The sequence below is a fragment of the Strix aluco genome, chromosome 2, assembly GCF_031877795.1.
Source record: "Strix aluco isolate bStrAlu1 chromosome 2, bStrAlu1.hap1, whole genome shotgun sequence".
Lineage (NCBI taxonomy): Eukaryota > Metazoa > Chordata > Aves > Strigiformes > Strigidae > Strix > Strix aluco.
In genome coordinates this window covers 50,478,588-50,500,214 of record NC_133932.1, presented here as the reverse complement: position 1 = coordinate 50,500,214, position 21,627 = coordinate 50,478,588, and the positions used below count along the sequence as shown (strand labels likewise).

The 21,627-nt window shown below is 36.9% G+C and overlaps 1 protein-coding gene across 6 annotated transcripts in view; it reads left to right on the top strand.

Moving 5' to 3' along the window:
- CNKSR2 (connector enhancer of kinase suppressor of Ras 2) overlaps nucleotides 1-21,627 on the top strand; it is a 218,505-nt gene that overhangs the window by 128,990 nt on the left and 67,888 nt on the right. For 4 of the 6 annotated variants that reach the window (XM_074814668.1, XM_074814672.1, XM_074814670.1 and 1 more), the window contains 2 exons: nucleotides 2,519-2,608; nucleotides 4,234-4,448. In XM_074814668.1, the coding sequence (XP_074670769.1) occupies nucleotides 2,519-2,608; nucleotides 4,234-4,448 (305 nt within the window). The remainder of the gene's footprint in view (nucleotides 1-2,518; nucleotides 2,609-4,233; nucleotides 4,449-21,627) is intronic. The other 2 variants (XM_074814671.1, XM_074814669.1) reach the window with 1 other exon arrangement.

The following is a 21,627-nucleotide window of genomic DNA, read 5'->3' as shown; positions in this document are numbered from 1 at the left end:
AGTTTTGAAAATGGATATATCAATTTTATTACTCCAGTATTTCAACTATTACAATTGGTGGATGCAGTCAGTTCTGTAACAGAGATATACTCTCTGTTCCAGATGTTAAATTTTAATACCCATAGTCTAGAGTGAGGAAGAATACATTTCTTCTTCAAGGACTGCTGAATCCATTATTTTGTTAAAGGATAGCTTTTTTAGCCTTTTTTTCTATTAGCCGGAAGGGTTATAAATACATGGATCAAAGACTGCACTGAAAATCAGTCATTATTTAACACATTTGTTATACAGCCTTTCACTTTTGATCTCACTTCTTTTTTAATGAATTCACACCATCGAGTCCATTTTCATTTAAGTGTATTTTCTAAAAGTATTACTATTTCAGCATTAAATTCTAAAGTTTCCCACATGGCATTTATTAGCATAAGATTTGTGGCTAGGCATGACCTTAGGATTTCACAAAAATGTGGAAAATGACGATAACACTATTCTGGTTTATGGTGTCCCATTAAAAAAGGTCAAACAGAGTTCGAAGGCCTAGAGAAATAATTGTTTTCAGCATCTACTCATCATTAACTATGTGGGGTGTTAATTTCATTTTTTATTATTTCTCAGTCCTCCTTTGTGAGAGGTTAATAGGGCCCTCCATAGTTTCTTCATAGGAATCTTGTGACATTTTTTGACAATATTAACAAAGAGATTTCTCTTTTGTGCTCTTACTGGCTTCCAGCTGTTGTATAATTGTTGCTTATTGGCCTTGGAAAGCTTCTGTTCACATACCAAGGAAGAAATTTTCCTGAGTGTAGTCACCAGGGACAACAGATGCAGGGAATCCATGGTGGTTAACAGGAAGGAGATTAGCAGAGGTAGAAGGCAAATGAAACTTGAGTTTAAGGAAAGAAACAAACTTGGTTATTGCAGTTTTACTGCCAGATACAAAAAACATGCACTTTGAACAGCTTGAAATTTTGTATATGGCTATGGCTTTTGATAACAATCAGACTTACATGATTTTGTAGCTTTTGTATCTTTTTAACTGTGCAGGTCCTTTCAATAAGATAATGTGAGTTCAGCCTCACAAAAAAGAGAAAGTTGTATTTCTAGAAAAAGTAACTGTTGAAAGTTACTTCTGATCAAGTAAACATGAGCTGAATACATCCCCACTCAGGAAATGGCTTCTTAACTGTGTGCTCTAAATCTCCCCAGCTTCAATCAGACTTAAATATGTGTCCATAAATAGTAAACTAAATTATAAACAAAAAGTTAAATATATGTGTTGTATTTCCTGAGCAATGATGTATTTGTGACCTGATCCTGTGGTCTGTACAGAACACACTCTTTTGTCAGTTTTTTAGAAAGACAATACAACCTTTTACCGTTATGCTGCCTGCATAGTATTACTGTCTTTCCCATGGACTGTGCTTCAATAGGTAGATAGACATGTTTGAATATTTGTTTTCATTATAAACATGTCTGTCTTTTTCAGTGTATCATGGATTTAACCTCAAAAATGTGGAATAAAACTGATCACCTTTATGTAGAGGTTTTCTACTAAAATAAATAACAAGACTTCTGAAGTTTTTACTTTAAGATCTGCTACTTTTAAAAACAGATTATTTTCCCACTTTTCAGTTTTGTGACCAGTAGATGGATTAGAAAAGAGCAAGAGCTGACCTTGTTGTGAAAACATTTTATTTTCAGTCTGCCAGATACTGTTATGTTATGCTGCTCTATGTTTTGTTTCAATATACTATTTAACTTGCTAAAAACTTCAGACCACTTTAAGTAACCCCACTAAGTTGCATAGCACACTTTCAATGAATTGCCAACTATATTTGTGGAATCCTTAAGCAGAAATCATAGTTTGCAGCATTTTTAAAATTAATTCAGCAGCTTCTGAATCAAAATTTAAAAGATACAATAGTCTTCAGCTTTTCTGTCTCTTGCTGTTTGAAATCAAAGTGAATTTACCAATAGTAATGTACTTTGCTTTCTGTGGATAAAATGCTACCAAAGAAATTACATATAGAGGTTTTCTGCTTCCTTTCTTACTCGGTCACTGATGGATCTTTTAAGCCCACGAGAAAAGATACTATTTGTGAAGGTACTTTAGTGATGTGGACACGTTTCTTTTACCAACAATTCACATATGCTTTAAAACAGTTCTCTCCATGTGTGTGCCAGGGACTTGCAGAATAATAAATAGATATCGTTCAGTGAAAACGGAAGTAATTTGAATGTGTTTGTCAGTCTCAAACGTCAGTCCGCTGCTGATTTTGTAGGGCACTGGATTTATTTTCTAAACTTAAAAAAATCCACTAAATACTTAGCTGCTTCTTGTCTGTTAAAGAAAACAGAACTCCCATCTAAACCTCTCGTTCAGAGGCAATGCTGGATCCTCTTTCATAAGCAACCCTGTAGAATAGCAGCTTAGCAGATAATTTGTTCGTTCTTCTAAAGAATGTTAGTTTAATGCTGCCTTATGGTGCATGATCTCAATTTTTTCCTCTGTTTCCAGGGAAACTAAGGCCTATTTCTATGCCAGTAGAATATAACTGGGTGGGGGATTATGAAGACCCCAATAAAATAAAAAGAGATAGTAGGAGAGGTAAGTGATCTGAACACACATCTTGTACAAGGCATTATGGGTTTTATCATGCTTTAAGCTATATATTTCAATCTCATCTTGCTGCTTGCTTTAATATATATTTTTGTGAACCTGTTTTGGGTTCTTTCATTATGTATACTTAACTTTTTGCAGAGCCTCTATTAGGATTGAGGAAATTGCTCAGCCAGGCAAAAGAAAATCATGACTGCAAAGCCCTGCAGTTTGGCTTAACTCTATATTGGCATTTCATTGATTCAGCTGTTTTATCCAGTCCGTTTTGAAGCTGGCCTTAATTTTATAATACTAGAGGACAAATGTATGGTTATTACTGATACATATTCTTATGCTCAAATGAGAATTATATATCACATTTCTCTGTCTTCATGAGTTCTTTTTGGATGGAAAACATTCTAGAGCAGCATGGGATTCACCCCAAAATCATTGAGGATAAGTTCTTCAAAATTCTGGTTTGTGAGGCTCAGATATGTAATTTCACATAAAAAATGATAACATCTGAGATGGCTATTATTGCCCAGGAACAAGATGTTACAGTAATGATAGATATTTCCATTAAAATATTAACTAAATATTCAGTAATGATCAAAAAAAGGAAACACTGTTAGGAATTATTAGAAAAAGAATACAAGACAAATTAAGAAGTATTCTTAAGCTGCTGTGTAAGTTCTTGCTCATGCTGGGTGTGTGTGCAGTTCCAGTCTCTTAATCTCTTAAGAAAAATACTGTAGAAATGAAGAAGGGTTAGGAGACAACAAAAAGTGATCAGATGTATGGAGTGACTTCTGAACTGGGCTCAATTCAGTAGGCTGGTCATCATCACTTTGGGAGAATTTAGGCAGGACGTAATAAAGGTTTGTAAAATCCTGTGTGGAATGAAGTAAGTAAATAGGTTTGTCACTGTTTTTTCAAAAAAAAGACCTGAGACATCAAATGTCTCCATTGAGTTCTGGTTAAAAAGAAAAAGAGCTGGCTCCTCATGCAGTTTGGGTTCAAGCTAAGGAATCTCTTGCCACAGGAGGTTATGGATACTAAAAGTTCACATTAATACAAGGAAAGACCAGACAAGTTCATGAAAGACAAATCTGCTGAGGTTTCCTAAATTCACAAACATTGCTTCTGGCTCAGGATGTCCCTCAGGTAGAAGCTGGTAGATACTGGCAGAGTATTTGGGGAAAGTATGGATGATACGATGAACGATCTCAAATGAATGTTCAAAGCAAATTACTTTAAATGTATGGCACCATAGTCATTTGTATCCATTAGGATCTTGTTTAAATAAAAGATTACAGATAGGATCATAAGTGTATCATTGCTCATTTTTTGAAAACTCCCAAGACAAAATTTATTGATGTGTGTTTTCTTTTATATTCTGTTACTTTTATTGTCAGAGATACCATAAAACTGCAAGAATCATGAATTTTCCCTACCAAAAGATTGCTTTCTTACTATATCCAGACCAAAAAAGCAAATAGGTTTTGTTAATGAAATAGTCTTGAAGAGTTGAAATTAACAGTAGATCTTAGCAAGAATATTACCTATTTTGGAAGCAGGATTAAGATACATACAACAATTCACAATGATATTTTGTATTACTTTTCTTTCAACAGAAAATTCATTGCTTCGCTATATGAGCAATGAGAAAATAGGTCAAGAAGACTACATGTTTCAAAGGAATAGCAAAAAGGATACTGGGAAAAAGTCCAAAAAGAAGGGAGACAAGAGTAGTAGTCCAAGTCATTACTCGCTGTTGCCTAGTTTACAAATGGACTCATTGAGACAAGAAGTCATGGGCACACCTGGACCAGAAACTGCTTTGTACCACGTGAGTAAAAATAACATTAACAAAAGTTGTTGCTCTGTGCTTGTGATGAGAGACTGTCTTGTTTTTATAGTGGTCTTGAAATCTTTTTTGGACTGCTGCTCTTGCACTGATTCCTATTCTTTGGATAATAACTAAATCTCAGAGGAATATTTTAGAATTTTTTTATTTTGCTGTTACAAGTGTGGGATCACAGAATTATAGAATGGTTTGGGTTTGAAGGGACCTTAAAGGTCATCTAGTTCCAACTCCCCTGCCATGGGCAGGGATACCTTCCACTAGACCAGGTTGCTCAAAGGCCCGTCCAACCTGGCCTTGAACACTTCCAGGGAGGGGACAGCCACAGCTTCTCTGGACAACCTGTTCCAGTGTCTCATCACTCTCACTGTAAAGAATTTCTTCCTTATATCTAATCTAAATCTACCATCTTTCCATTTAAAGCTGCTACCCCTCATCCTATCACTGCACTCCCTGAAAAAGAGTCCCCCCCATCTTTTCTGTAGGCTCCTTTTAAGTACTGGAAGGCCATTATAAGGTCTCCCCAGAGCCTTCTGTTCTCCAGGCTGACACCTGGATGGACATCAGTGTTTTATCTCCTTTAACTAGAAGATGTCATGTTTGAAATCGAGTGTGGTATCTCTGGCGTGACTTACTTACTGCTGATCGAAAGGGAAGAAGCAGCAATTTACAGATGGGCTAGAAACCTTTCCAGCATCTATGTCACTGCAACATGCTAAGTCTTACCACACAACCCCTTTACTACAGGTATTTGAAAGGCCTGATAATGTCAGGAAAACTTGTTGGACGCATTTGTTTTTCCTTTGAGGTAAGGGAAGCCCTAATGCATGTAACTTTTTAACATATAGCCCTCAATAACTCTGGTAAACATGAAGGAAGGGATTCTGCTGAATAGGATGTAAAAGGAAGATTGCAGTAATTTGCTAGTTTTTAAATGTGTCAAGAAAATGGAGTTAAAAGATCCCAACCTATTTTAGATATGATATCACGTTCATCCCATAAAAGTATTTACATTTTAGATCTCAGTAAGAGATGTCATTGTAGAGGAATATACACACAGTAACTGTACAGCAGAACAATAGAAATAATTGAAATTATCTTCATATACTAACAAAGATTGTGTAATTTAGATTGCCAGTGTCTAAGGGAGATAGCAGTGTGGGCTTGTCAGGAAGTCTGCTGCGAAAAACTGGCAGGTGGAGCTTCATTGAACCTTTAAGAGACAAGTAACTTGGTTTCCTGTTGTAAAACATCACTACATATTATCACATTATAATTGGTGTAGATTTAATGGAAACCAGTGAAGCCTTTACATCGTTTTACACCATCTGAGTTCTTGGTCCACTGGCTTCTAAAATTCCTTAGTGTGCTGCAGTCTGTAGGTGAGTCTGATAAATTTCAGAGATGTCATTTAGTATTAAAGTAAGCGCTCGTGGTGCACTTTAATTAAATCAGGTCCCGAGATTCAAGAATTGCTATTCCTTTCCTTTTTCATTTGTAGTATTTTAGGTATGATGATAAACGTTTTTTCTTAAATTATTATTTTCAACTTTCATTTTATGCTCTCTCTGTAAGTTGGAAATCTGACAGTGGGGAGTTTTCCATTTGCAAAAGCAGACTGATATGTAGTGTTTCCCTAATACATGAAGCTAAGGAGATTGCAAGTGTCCCCAAACTGTCCTCTTTGTAATGTCTGCAGTCTTTCCTAGAAGGAATCTAATCAGTGCAAGAGCCCTTGAAATTGAATATTTACAGAACAAAATAGAAAAGTTATTTGTGTAAGAGAGGTCTTTCCACTCTGTAAAGAATAGTGTCGTAAATTTGCAACACTTTCCATGTATTGAGAGAATACTCCTCTCTCAATTACATTTCTTTCTACTAGTTAAATTCCTGACAGTGCAGTGAGAAAAAAAAAATTTGAGGTACCATCTTTGTTCTTCCTTGGTTTTCTCTATTAGCCATTAAGTCTGGTTTCCAAATTGTGTACAAAAAAAAATGATGTACACAGGACCTGGAAGATTCTTAAAAATTCCAGTGTGGAAGTTAATGAGGAAAAGCAAACTTAAAATTGACAACTGGCATTTTTCCTGTACTTCGGCTACCTATCCACAAAACACCTGAACTGTTAACACCACAAATTCCACCAGTGTCTGCTAATCCTTTTTGTGCACTACCATTAAAGGATGTCTTTCTCTATAATGCCATTAAATCTACATCATGTTTTTGGAAGTTTAGTGGGAGCTTATTTATTTATAAAAATAAAAAGCTTGTTCATTCTTCAGAATACAAATCAGTATTGATCTGCTAACTGGCTTTGAAGCAAAATGCATGAAATAAACAGAAAGAGGAAGCATGGGCCATTGATTTTTCCCCGGGTAAATGGGAAGGAGCCCTTCACAAAGTATTTACCTCCCTCTGCAGCTGAATATTGCTGGTCCTATCACTGGAAGCCACCTCGCTGCCACTGTGCAGTAGAATTCAGTTCCCTTCCCAAGCATATGGGCTTATGAAACCCTAATTTAGTTTGCAGATGGGGATATATGTCTTTGTCACACATCAGAGCCAGAGGTTTTGTAATAAATTGGACATAACTTTTCTTAAAATCTTAAATAAACAGTGCAGTGAGCAGATAAAGAACAGGGGAATACAGATGAAACACAAGGAATTAATATCTGACTGCAGTACAATTTTATTAAATTATAGATAACAAGACAATGAAAACATACTTTATGCTCAAATTGCAAATTACATCTTAAATATCACTAAAAAGGGGCTGTCCTATTAGAAAAGATTTTTTTACAAACATCAGCTACCTGGTTTTCACAAAGACTTTGGATTATCTGTAAACAAGAGCTTCTGGATGAGCATGAGTTCAGTGCAGAGGAATGGTAGTAACTCCAAAAACTGCACTAACAGTAGTGAAAGAGACTGGGGTTTCCGAATTGGGTTTTTGTTTGGTTTTGGTTTGGCTTTTTTAAGTTTTCATCATACTAGAATATCAGATGAAGAGATAATACTGTGAATCTCTGTGCTGCATACCACGATCCAGTGGATTTTCCTGAAGTGCAGCTACTACCAGGTGGCTGTAGTTGAACTTGAATGTATAGTGCCTCCATTGTTTGTATTCGGTCCCAGTACTAGGCAATACTCCACCAGGCTTGTTAATTAGTTCCAATCTGGAACTGGTTGTTCTTGTTGTTAAAAGTTTTTGCCTGTTAGCCTGTGTTTACCTGGCTTCTATGTCCAATCTTAGTTATAAATGTACCTTTATCCTCTAGGTTTAAAGGTCTTACCAAATTGTATCTTTCAATATAGGAATTTACAGGTTATAATCAAATCACTTTGTAGCCTTCTCTTGCTTAAAAGAAATAGAACGAGCATCCTGGGTTTGTTGTCAGAGAGTGTGTTTTCATATCCTTTCATCATTTTCATAATTCTTTCAACTCCTCGTGTTTAATCCTAAGTATCCTAAGCATCCTTCCTAAAGTATGTATGCCAGACCAGGACATAAATTTCCAGGAGCTGGATAGAAAGGTAATATAACCTGTTCAGTACTTCTCTATTTAAATATTTAAAGGACTCTTTACCCATTTTAACCATAGACTTGGAGTCGGAGTATGCTTATTACTTGCATTTGGTTTTATTTTTTCTGTAATGTCAATTTTCTAAATTACTGATTTGCAAGACTGGTATTCCCAATCTAATAATTTGTATCTTGCATTCTTTGTTCTTAAGTATATAACATTGAGTATGGTTGGCCATCTTGAAACATATGCCTTTTTGGGTATGCTTGCTGAATAATCTTATGTCTCTGAAGCAACCCTAAGTATGAAATACCGGAGAGTAAGGGCTCTGAGCCTTCAAACTGGGCCCCTGTGATTCCCAAGTCTATAACATGGAGTACTGAAGCTCCAGGAATATGGGGTCTGCTATGGAATAGAACTACTGAATCACTTGTTTTGAAATTATCTTTTTTAATATGCATATTCTGTGAATAAAAAAAAAAACCACCACACACGCACATTTAATTTCTTTATTTTTTTCTCTGTTTTCTTTTCCCTTTTGCTGAATTCCCTGGAATAGAAACCATGCTTCTCACTCAGCATTCAGGTCTCGTATCATTCACTGGTCTTTGATTCTTTGTTACCTTTATTCAGTGATGTTTTCATTCTCTTTTGAGTCCATTGATACATGTTAAATAATTTTGGACTTAAGAATGCGTCCCACTAGTTAATGATTAATTCCCCGTACAATTCCAGACCTCTTTCCTTTTGAATTTTGCAGCCATTGACGTGTGCAGGTTGATTACTTTTTTAGTGTGAAGGTTTTCTGCAGAAAAGCAGCTTTAACAATTATGCTGACTTAAACTCCTTGCTTCTACTGCTTTTGTATGTGGTTCTATAGAAAAGAAAAATCTTTGATTGAAAAACTACACTGATGAATTAAATTACCACAACAAAAATGATATGTTTTTGTTCTGTAAACAAAGTGGATGGCGTTAAAAAATTACCGTGGTAATTCAGAAGTGCGTGGTTGTTTATTTGCTAAAAGTTGTCTTGAAAAATGCCAGCAGATTCAAATTGTTATATTCTGAAGTGATCACAAGAATGTGGCAGTCTAGCATTTTCCTGACTGTCAGTATACTAAATGTGCATAAAATCACTGGTTTTAACAATTTAGTTTATATTGTTGACCTGCCAGTACAATCAAAACCTGTGTGGTCAAGGGAGCATTTCAGTTATGGCCTTAAAAAGTGAACAGTGTTTACTTGTGTCCACTGAACATAACTGATGCAATAGCAAAAGAAAAACTAATTTGTGTTATGTCTGTGAAGTAATCATCTCTTGTATCCATTTATGGTATTTTTTTAATCCTCACATACAAAGTCTCTTCACCACTTTGCTTCGTTTCCCATTCCAGAAAGTGTTTCCAGTGTATGTTGATTTCTAGCCAAGTTGCTGGTTTTGCATTCTATTTTTCTTCCTCAGTATTGCAAATGAAATACCAACACAGTGTTAATGTTTTTATTAAGCCAAGGCAAACTGTTCGAGGTGTTGCTAATCTAGTGTGCAAGTAGGTGTTCAGTGTGATATATTACTGTAGATATAAAATGGTGCAGTTAAAATTGTCTTGAACCTTTGGGGCACAAGACATGAAAGCTCTGACACATGATTATAGCTTTTTAAGTTCATTATGTAATTCTGTATAGGAATTTCCTTGGTACGTTGTGCTTTGTTTTCGTTGCAGGAAAATAATGTGGTTATTTAGGAGGGAGATGGTGTCATGAGTAAGAAGAAGTTCCACATAACTTAATAATAATCTGCTCCTATCTGGATCGGTACAACTTTCCCTTAGTCTAGAAACACCATTGCTATGGGAAGAAAAGGTTGCAGCCTATTGTATATAGTAGGGAGTTATACAAGAAAAAGTAATTTTGCTTACAAACTGTCTCCAAACCTACACCAATAAACTTATATTATTGACCTTGTTCCTTCTCCCTTCCTGCCTCCTATCCCTTTGCCTTTTCCAGTGTATGCTTGCTTGTTCATCTGCATTTAGCAGTACCTAATGACTTGCTTGTCATAGAAAAAGTGACAAAAAAGTAACAGCTCCTCGCTTTGCTAACCGGCATATTTAAAATTGTTTAATTAATTACAGTAGTTTTCTTGTTCATTTTAATTGTATTTGAGAATAAAGTAAGTGCAGTAGCAAGATGTACCATTTAAAATTCATGCATCTGGAACAAGTGTCTCAGGAATGGATGCAGGAAAGAAATGAAGGATTTGTTCCGTAGGGATTTTGCTGAATCTACATGTGTAGATATGTACATATGCACTATCTTTAATTTTCCAGTTTTACTTTAAATAAGGGATGAATAAAATAAAAGCCATCAGATGAAAGTCTTTTGCTGCAAATTCAATGAAGTTGGTGCACCTTTGGTAAACTTAGTTCTTACCTCTTTAGCAATGTGTTGGAGTGCAGCTCAGTGACTCTTAACTCACATAATTAATTTCAGTACTTGCTGCATTGAGCACCTACAGAGAGTCAAGCACCCTTCTTTCTACTCTGTCAGTGAGAACACAGACAACAACAATGAGGGATTTGGCCAAGGTGACAATATCAGTTGTCTCTCTCTGCCAGTCCTCGTGAGGTTGCCATATCAGTTCAGCTCAGTGGCTTTGCTCAGCAGAGCTGATGGGTCTGCATCAGTCTGGGTGTGCAAAGTTCAGTTGGTTGCAACAGTGGTCTTGTTGAACATACTGTAAGTGAAGAAGATTTTCTTATGGACCTATTGCAAAAATCAGTTTTTAGCTGATAAGATAAATTTGAAAGGAGACAGTAACTTTTAAGAAAAATAACTTTTCTACTTAAATGATGCATGTTTCCAGATACTTCTTGCCTCCCACCCAACCCTCCAGAGAAAAATACAGGAAAATGCTTTTTGTAAGTTCAATTCAAAGTGTGTGTCTTTAGGTGTTCTCAATACAGAGAAGAATTTACCAAAAGCTCATGATTTTGAAAACTTTAAAGTCTAACTCTACTTAAGTTGTTGATTTTCTCTTAATCCTCCTATTCCTCTCTGCAGAAAGGCTGAAAGGCAGGAAAAAGAGAAGGTAGTTGAACATAAAGTACCTACATTTTTAATGCAAATTCTTGAATCGAGTACGCATGTATTTATGAAACCTTTTAGCTGTAGCATTTAAGAATGTGCAGAACATACGCATATTAGTTTCCTAATAAACTTGTGCACAAGCTACCCATCAATTTGTTGCAAAAATCTTCTGAATAGAAATGGCATCTAATAAACATGACATACTGGAAAACTATTTACCAAGAAAACCCCAAAACCACCCCACTGAAAAATGAGCAGTTTATTATAATTGTAAGCATCACAGGATTTAAAAAATTTCTGCTTGGGGAATCTTTGTTATGGATATTTGTAATTAAACAAAAATAAGTTTGTAGGAAAAAAAAATTGAAAATCAATTGCACAGATTTTAAGTAGGTGTCTGAAATCTACAATGTCATTGTACCATTACAACAGATGGAGTTGGTACATTTTCTACTTCAAAATGTTTCAAGTCCAACTATGGCAGTATTTTAATATCAAGTCTCCCTTTTCCTTTTTCTCCTCCCTGTTTTCACAGTTGTCTATAGTTAGACTTGTAATTACTATAGAATAAAAGTCTAGCAGTTGATATCAAAGTCCAGTTTAACCGAAGTACATAGTGAAAAATATTTTCCATAAGTATTTCCATAATTTTTATTAACATTTGAATTAGTAATGCTTCTTCTCTATTGTCTTTCATCTCCATTTAAATATTTGTATTAAAATAACCAGGGATCATAGGATGGTTTGGGTTGGGAGGGACCTTAAAGATCATCTAGTTCCAACCCCCCTGCCATGGGCAGGGACACCTTCCACTAGACCAGGTTGCTCAAAGCCCCGTCCAACCTGGCCTTGAACACTTCCAGGGAGGGGGCAGCCACAGCTTCTCTGGGCAACCTGTTCCAGTGTCTCACCACCCTCACCGTAAAGAATTTCTTCCTTTATCTACCCTCATTCCTAAATTCCTACCCTGAAAGAAGGTAGATTCCTAAATCTCCCCTATTTCAGTTTAAAACCGTTACCCCTTGTCCTACCACTATGCTCCCTGACAGAGTCCCTCTCCATCTTCCCTCTATGCCCCCTGTAAGTACTGGAAGGTCGCTATAAGGTCTCCCCAGAGCCTTCTCTTCTCCAGTCTGAACAACCCCAACTCTCTCAGCCTGTCCTCATAAGGAAGTTTATTATTCATAATACCGAAGCTTGCAGAATGATTACAGACTTACAGACATCAATCACCAGCAAAAGAAATTTTAAACTCCTTGAAAATGTGCTTGTAAGAAATACTTGATTTAAAAAATTATATTTGTGTTAAAGTTACAAAGCATTGCCATTTTTATATTCCCAGTTAAGAAACTGCACTGGCTTTCAAATAACTGTCCAGTAATTAAATTAACATCATGAAGAGTTTTTGAAATATTTCAGAATTGTATAAAATTTGAGTCTATTACCACAATAAGAAAGGATTAAAAAGTTCATTTCTCTTCTGCTTTGTTGCAAATTAGCCCTTTACAGTCTAAATAAAATAGTGCATGCACTAGCTTCCACTGTAAAGGTAGGGAAAAACAAATCTCAGCTGAAAGTAATGCATATGCTGTTGAAATTTCACAAGTGAAAAAATTGTCATTTTTCACAGTGTCTGGCCTTTTCAAAAATAGCTTTCTCAGATTGGACTCCAAGTAGGCTCCCAGGCACCTCAGTAGTACAAGTCCAATAGTCTGAACTGCTGTGATGCCCCAGTTTCTTTTCAAGTGCTTGCATGTTTATGAAGATCCAGCATAGCTTGGCTCTGATAAAAACTAAACACTGGGATATCCCTCTCTGGAGGTGATTGGAGCATTTATGACATTTACGTCCCTTTCTTCTGTAGGTTGCACTGGTCATATTTCACCTTAGTTTTTGTAGCCTTGTGGGGGTGTAGGAGAGCACTTTGGCCTGTGCTACAACTTCAACTCCTTTTTCATTTTCCCATCAATGAGCATGTAACAAGGAAATAAGGCTGTGATGGTGTCTAGGTCCACGTGTGTGGAAATGGAAGGAACTCACCATTCTGCAGTAGAGACAGAGCTGGATAGGCTTATGAAGATACAGAATAATCTGATTTGGAGTTCTTTTAAAAGACTCAAAGTCTATTCAGTGGCAAAAGTGCTGGTAAAATGTTTCATATAATGCAAAGCAGAGTAGAATACCCAATTTTGCTATGAAGGCGTCATGAGCACCTCGCTTGCATCCATTTCTCTTGCCAGCTTCCTCAAGTATAGTTAAGGTATAGAAAGCCTTTTACTCTGAGAGACAATGGGAAACAACAATTAAAAAAATTCAGTAAAATGAAGACGGGTTGGAGGAAGAAACATACTGGAAAATTCTTATGTTAGTGCATTCATGAGTCTGAAACACTGTCATGTCCCACAGCCCCAATCATCCCATTGGCCATAAGCAGTTTTGAATGCCTACACATTGGCACATGTTGGGTTTGTTTCAACTGGAGACTTGTGGTTTTATGTATCTGATTTAGACAGAAGAGCAGCATCTCTCTCATTCTCAAACTGGGATAGTGGTTCCAGCCCTTGGCCAGCTTCTTCACTCCAAAAAGAAGCCATCTAAATGATACTGTGTGTATTCCTTCCTTCGAATGCAGCACTCTATAAATGTAACAAGCACAAAATAAGCAATAAAAATAGTAGTTATGTTGTTAAAATCAGTGTAGGAACTTTATCTATGCCATAAGTGATCTGTGTGGCATATAAAAAAACCAAAATGTTGAAACAGTTAAACAATAAGCAAAACATGCCTTACTCCATAAGGTACTTGTGACAACTGGAAGTGATTGGGATAGCCATAAGATTGTTGTGCTAAAAGGTGAATCTACATATTCCATCTGGGTTCGGTAAAAATCTAGTCCGAAATAAATCCTCAACATTTCTGAGACAAGAGGCAGGAGAGAAACAGCATATAAATTCCTTGCTAATGGAAGATGTCATTGTATTATTTTTAGACTAGCACAATCAACATATGGGAATAGAGAGGCCTCATGGGTCTAGTCCTCTGCTATTGCAGTTAATCACCCTCATTTAATCCTATTCAGATATGTATTAAACTCCACATTCAAACTTGGTATGAATTGCTGTTGCTAATGATGGGACCAGTAAAAGGTGGTAAACTGGGTGAATGGAAGGCCAGTTGTCGTAATTCCAAGAAAAATATTGGACAAAGGGGAGGAAAGAGAACAAAATTATAATTAGCCTGCCAGCAAGAGAAAGGCATCACTCCTAATGGATTTGTTATAGAAGAAAATCTAAATCCCTCAGAAACCACCATAAAGTGCATAGGATAACAGGATAATTCAGGCTGGGAGGGACCTCCAGAGCTCCCTACACTGCTATTTGGCTCAAAGCAGGGGCAGCGCTGAGGTCAGACAGGGCTTCTCAGGGCTTTGCCCAGTTGGGTGTTGAAAATGTCCCAAGATGGAGACTGCACAAACTTGAGGCCAACCTGCTATACTGCTTGGCTGCTGTCCTCATGGCATAATGTTGGAGATGAGCGATAAAACAGAGATTTCAGCAGTAGCTGAGAGGATAGCAGCTTGCTCAGATTTAACGCATAGTTTCTGCTGTTTCATTGCTGTTTAGCTAAAATCATCTTGTGAAAGTGCCTCAGTAATCTCACATTTTGTTTTGCCAGTTCTAGACTCTCAGTACTTTCAACTCAAGACTGAAGAGAGTGGATGTGCACATGCAGTTTATACTTGAGTTCTGGTTAAGCATACATTTTGTGAAATAGTAATATTTTGTCTCTTCAGGAGGGAGCGCTAAGTTCTTTTAATTATGTAGAATAATATCTGCATTGTTCATGAGGAATATTATTCCTGTCATAGATGAGAGAAAATTTGCACATCTGCATTGCTTCTCTTTCAAAGAAGCAGTTAATACGATGAATTTTCTCTTATTGGGGAAGCAGTTGCCAAAATGAAATTTGAAAGTATTGAATGTGGGAGGTTTTACATCTATTTCTATATACTCTGTCATTTTTATTAAAATCCAGAGTTAACTATTGCAGAAAAGCCAAATGCTCCAGAGAGGAGGGAAGATTGGTTTATGGGCCATCACAAAGCACAATTGGAGTTTTTTGTGGAAAATTTTTATTTTAAAATTTTTTTTTATTACAACCTTTCACATCTGACCATGAGGGAAAAAATGGCCTGTTATGATTTCTTTCCATGACAAAGCTGGGGAATTCTTTAAAAATGAGAGAGTTACTGTAAAGGTCATCTAGTCCACCTCTGCCAGTCTAGATTTATTCCTTACTGCATATGATATAATGCTCTGAAAGTGTAATTTTACATTGTCAAGAGATGTAGATCTATAGACTAATAAATCCCAGCTCAGGACATTTCCTAATTTCCTTTCACATCCTCATTCTGTATTTTTTCTGTTATCTATTTCAATTAATCATTCCTGGTTGTATCCCAATTCTATTACCTGATAGAGGACTTCTGCCTTTGTAGGTATTAACATTGTTTGTACACCAATATATGTATTATATGTAGCTGGTACAATCACAATAGCACAGTTGAGAGATTTTTTTTAATGTAGAATAAGTGATTTAGTTCCTCAGTTATTCCCTTTTGATAAATAAGAGATTAAGCACCGCATATTGTAGCAGATAAGTGTATGTCAGGCATTGTACAGAGGGGACTCAGCGTAAGTTTTCACTGCAATACAGTGGGGACTGTCACATCTATGAAAACTCAGGTCTAGGTCCTGACCGGTCAACTGTACTTCTTTCTGCACAAGGGAAAGGGAGGTATCAGGACTATGAAAACAGTGAACCAAGGACACTGGCTGGCATGCGTCATGAAATTTGGCATTCTAAAAAACTTGTACTGAGTAGTGAAAATGTTTGAATTAAGGGAGCGCAGATGCCCGTTTCAGAGTACCATTTTATCAGAATGCTTTGACAAGCTGCACAATTGTTTTTGAACAAGTGATTTTTTCAAAGTAGTGGTTTTGACTGCAAGAGTCTCTGCACCATTCCTCTGCCCTCCTTACACGGCAGTAGCCCCTTGAGCCTATTGCTGACACATAATGTGGGAGATTGTATGGTTGCACCTGTGAGGAAAATGGCTTTTTGCAGCAGTGCGGCTCCTGAACAGAAGCTGTTTTATTAAGTGTTTCTATTTTACTGGAAAGAAATGGTTGTTGCTTAGCGCCTGATTTCTGAGTCAGCCAATCCATCTCTGCTGCTGTGCTGTGGAGGAAAAAAAACCTTCATATTTTTCATATAGAGGTAACTGCTTTTTGTCTATTTCTCAAGTATATGCCTTTACTTTCAGATTAACCCAAGTAGATAATATTTCTAACACTACATAACTCTGACTTCAGAATGAAGTGTAAAACTAATTTTGTAAGCTGGTTTGTACCCGTAAGGTCACCGCAGCCAACACAGAATTAGAAAGACTTAATGTTATATTTCCCCACCTTCTGAGAAGTGCTGTTTCATTTTATGCTTAGACGAAATTTTACTGAATTCCAGCAAGTAATGTGACTTTTATCCTGGAATGAACTGTTCTTTTGCTACTTTAGTTAATAGGTGCAATGGAAGTGTTTGGTATGAATTTGAACAGAATGTATAATGGCTGAGGTACAAACGCTCTTTCTCTCATTTCCCCGTGGAAACTTCCTCTCTGTTCAAGATCCTGTTACTTGCTATAGTCAAGAGCTGCCTGAATTCAGTCCTGATATATAACTATTACTACAGTTATTGCTGCAAGATATTCCTGGTAGCACGGTGCAATGATAAAGAGACACAAAGCACTATGTTCTGGAAGTGTCGTTTTAGTCCTGAAGGGTACAAATGGCAAGAAATCTCCAAGCATTGGAAATTATTATAAGGACATGTCCTTAACAGTAATGTAACAAGTAGATAAGGTTTTCTCCTGATGAATAGTACTACTTAAAAGGAGAAAATTTGGGTTTGTATGTTTGATCTTCTAGAGATGAGCAAGGACAGAATTTGGGTGGCTGTAATTTGTCTTGTGCATCTCCTTTGCTAAGACTGCTTCTTTCACACACAACTGTGCATTGATTTCCTGTTTCTCCAAAGCCTTTGCAAACTCCCTAACTCCGGAAAAGTACAATTTTCTGGTTTATTGATTTTCACCAAAAACTTAATATTTTTGAAAGTCAGAATTACTTTTCTGTTTCTTTCACTGAAAGAATATTATACAGAGTGCTAAGAGACGATATCTTCCTTAAAGCAAAAATCTGTTTTCTCAATTCTGCACTCAGTCATTAGAGCGCACCTACATCCCCTGCACTTTTCTCTGTCACACAGTCAGACTGAGCAATATGAAAGAGGTCATGCTGAGGGACACAATCAGAAGTGTTGGTAACTGCTCCTACAGAAGGAGCTGTGTATGTACTCTTTTCATCATAAGCAAGCAACTAAGTGTTGTAGGTGTACATGGGACCTTTAAGCTAATGTTTTTTCATCTAGAAAGATCATGGGCCTGATGCAAGATTTTGTTAATGCCCTGGGGTTGACTTCTGTGGTGTTTTACAGTAGTTTAAGTTTATTCTCCTGAAGGTCCAGGATCAGTTCCATGCTGTGCCACAAACCACCTCTCTAACATAGATTACTTGCAGAATAAGTTTCTTAAATCTGCTTGGATAGTCTCACTGTTTTAATGTTAACTAAACATAGAGAGGAAAATCTACAATTCCCGTGAATGAGACAGAAACTTTCTAAGCAAAACCAGATTTTTCCTGGAGGAAATTGCATCGTTTGAGAGATTTATTTGACTGACTGATATCTGCTGGAGAGGCAACACAGCAGGGCACAAGCAATCCACAAGGCTTCTGGAGTGCATATGGGGTGACTCATCTCAGTGGTACTTTGTGAAAGGACAAGAGGCAATGGACATAAATTGAAATACAGGAAATTCCATGTAAACATAAGAAAAAAACTACTTTTACTGTGAAAATTATTAACTGGAGCAGCTTGCCCGTGGAGTTTGTGGAGTCTCCATTTTTGGAGATACTAAAAACCCAGCTGGACATGGCCCTGAGCAACCTGCTCTAGTTGACCCTGCTTTGAGCAATAGGGTTGGGTAAAATGATCTCCAGAGGTGCCTTTCTGCCTCAGCTGTTTTGTGGTTCTCTGACTGGTCCGTTCTCTTCAGTAAGAGATGAAACTGAGAATTGCTCTGAGGTAGAAATCAAAATAAAGGGTTAAATACTATTCCGTAATGGTGATAATTAAGTTTCTTTTTCCTTCTTAAATGGATGCAGTTGAAACATACAGTGATGGAACAACTGATGCATCTTGGACTTTTGCTTTTAAAGAATACAGTTTTCAAACCCTCCCTTCTCTCTTAGATTACTTACTGTCAATAAAAGCAGTGTAGGAGGTACCAAAATTACATGTTTCAGAGTAGATGTAGAGCAGAAGCATGATCTCAGAATAAATTATTCTAATGAACAGCACTTGTCTAGTTTAACTTTTTATCCTCATTTGCTTCAGGCAGGCATGACAATGCTGCAGTCCTTGTTCCATCAGTTGAAAAGACAGTGGAGGAATATGAGAACTCTCATTTAAGTTTGATACTGTCCAGAAGTTTTACTGCTTCAGTATTTCAATTAAAGTCCTGTGGTTTAATGGCTAAGAGGAAAATCTTTGCCTGGTGGTGGAAAACAGGACCATTGTATATTATTTTCTCAACATGACCTGAAGATTTAAAAAACATTTTAATTTTTCTAAGTTTTGCATGCATTATGCTAAAAACTTTGCACAAACAATTTGTGCTAGCTTGTGCAACTGCAAATTTTGTGGCAAACTAATGCAACGTTTGCCACAGAGCCCCCCCAAATTACAGGAAAAAGTTCAGGCATGGGAGGATGAATAAGAATCCCTGAACAAAAAAGCTGTGCTTGCTATCACATTTCAGACAACCACAGTTCTGTGCCTAGCTAGCAGCTATAGGAACAGTTGTATGAAAAGATTAGAAATCTTTGATATTATCAGCCCTTGTAGACTATGTAATGACGGCATCCTGCATAGGTAATGTAGTCATTGCCCAGAACTGAGGTAGCTAGAAAGTTGGCAGCTTCACAGTCTCAGGCTACATTTTTTACAGAAAAAAGGTCTTGGCATATTCCTCTTAAGACACATACTGTTTCTTTATCCTTGTGGTCACTAACAAGATTAAGTCATTGGGAATTCAAGGTCAGAGTTCCAAATATACAGGAACCCAGTTAGACCTGTGATGATGCATGATAGATTGCATAGCCATGTACTGTAGATCTAGTACTTCCTAGAAGCCTTTCATAAAGCTTCTGTGGGGAAAGGAGAGAAGGAGTAGGAACAGGGCCATTGGTTGTCAGGTAAATGTAGAAAATTACCACATCTGAAATGGACTTTTTGGCTGCTGCCAAGAAAACTAATGCTTTGCCAAATTTTGCAGATACACATTCATTTGGCCTTAGTATTGAAACACCTTTTTGCAGCTCTGAAAAAGCAAGACTAAGGGAGGAGGAAAAATATAGTGTGTAGGGTAACATACCAAGCCATGAATTCTGGGATCCATTCTTCCAGTGACTGTTAATATGTCAGTGCCTCTTACAACCCATTTGACAGAATCAGTGATTCACACTTCTCTCTGAGGTACCTGCCATTTAAAAGAGAAATATCCACAGGATATTTAGTGTAATGATTCTGCCTTACTTGTTGACATTATTTTATTTGGACTACAAAAGCTCACTTTAAGAAGTCTGTTCATGTATAATGTTCATACTGTGTTTTACTATTAAATGGTTTACCTAGAACCTTAATGAACGCTGTCCTTTTAAACCCAGGTATGATATTTTTACTACAGAGTGTTTCTAAGAGCAGGGAGAGCTGTGCAGAGAGAGCAGAAATATCCGTTCACCAAAGCAGCAAAAGGTCAAGATTTAATTCAATAATTTTGCTTTTGGGAGGCAAGGCTGAAGGTTTCAGGGCACTGTTAAATCAACTGTGGCATCCTTTGTCTGTAAATCACTTCTAATTCCAGCTGACCATGGATTTATGAATTACTCACATATGATGACTGTTTTGTCATCAGCCTGTGACTTTAGTGTAGGAAATATTTCTGGATCTGCTTTCATAAATTCTCCGCTGTGCTTTTGTATTAGATTTTCTCTCACATGGACCACCCATTTACTGTATCCAGAGTGAAGCCCCACTTTTAGAAGGGTTGTGTAAGCTAGAGCTCTTGCAGCATATTAAAAGTACTTAATTCACAACTTGGTGCCACTTGGTACCGGTTTTGGGCAACTAAATAATTGTAGCCACAGATAAATCAGAATGTTGAATGTATGAGAAGTTCAAAATCCAGAAGTAAATAAAAAATGAACAATTATTCAGCAAAATGTAAGAAGAAAATAGAATAGAGTAGGATTTGAAATAATCTTAGAGTTCATTATTACAGGAACAGAAGTATTTCCTAAAACACCTTGCATGAACTGACAAATCAGATATGCCAAGCATGAGATTTTTCACAGATACTCATTCTGTTTGCAGTCTCTGAACCCCAGTCAACACACAAAACTATTCAAACAAGGCAGTGAAGTCTTTGCCTTCCTGAATATGATCATAACTTAGAGCATAGTCTTTCCTTATCCCACTTTTTAGTAGATTCCCCTTTGAGTGTAATTTCACCCACAGATGCTTCATTTGACCCATAACCCTGCTAACAGATTCCTTCAGAGCATCAAGTCATGCCTCGTCTCTTCTGTCCTATGCCAATAAAGTCCTGTGTGGCCCAGCTTCAGCTCTTGTTCCAAAAACTGCCTTGCTGATGCCCTGTGTGGACTCAGCTAGCTTCAAGACCTAGCTGACTATAAACAGTAATCTTTTTCCTTATTTTGAGGGCTAAGCATAAGAACAGGTCAATACCTGCTCCTGCTATAAACAAAAGAGTTACCTGTTGTGAAGGAAATTCTGCTGCTGATTGGCAGGAGGTTTCAAACTTTCTGAGCTGCCAGAGGTGGTCTCTCATCATACCTTTGTAACATAGTCATTGAAAACTATATTTTTCACAAATATCCATGAAAATAATTAATGCTATCTATCATTAACTCTTAATGGAGACTAAACAAGATGGTAAACAAAAAAGATATTGGCAAAATCGTCTATTGGAAGTACCCTTAAGCATGAGTTGTTAATAGAGCAGGATAGTGTGACAATGTAATATAAATAGCTTTGAATTTTTCCCCTTTTTCACTCTTTTAGCTCCAGAGTTTTGGATCTCAACAAACCAAAAGCAGAGAAACATGTATATGTGGTGTATCAAAACTGTGAAAGCAGAACATTGCCAGTTTTCTCCAAGTATTGAGTGTGAGAGATCAATCAAATAATTGGCAGCACCAGTTTTCATTTTTTTCCAGATATTGGCTTTTCCATCTGCAGCAGAAAGTTCCACTAATCAGAAATGTTACAAGCTACTTTGCTGAAACTAGAGAAAGTGATCTTACAGTGACAGAGGGGAACTATCTGACTGTAAATAGTTCCTTAGTGTCT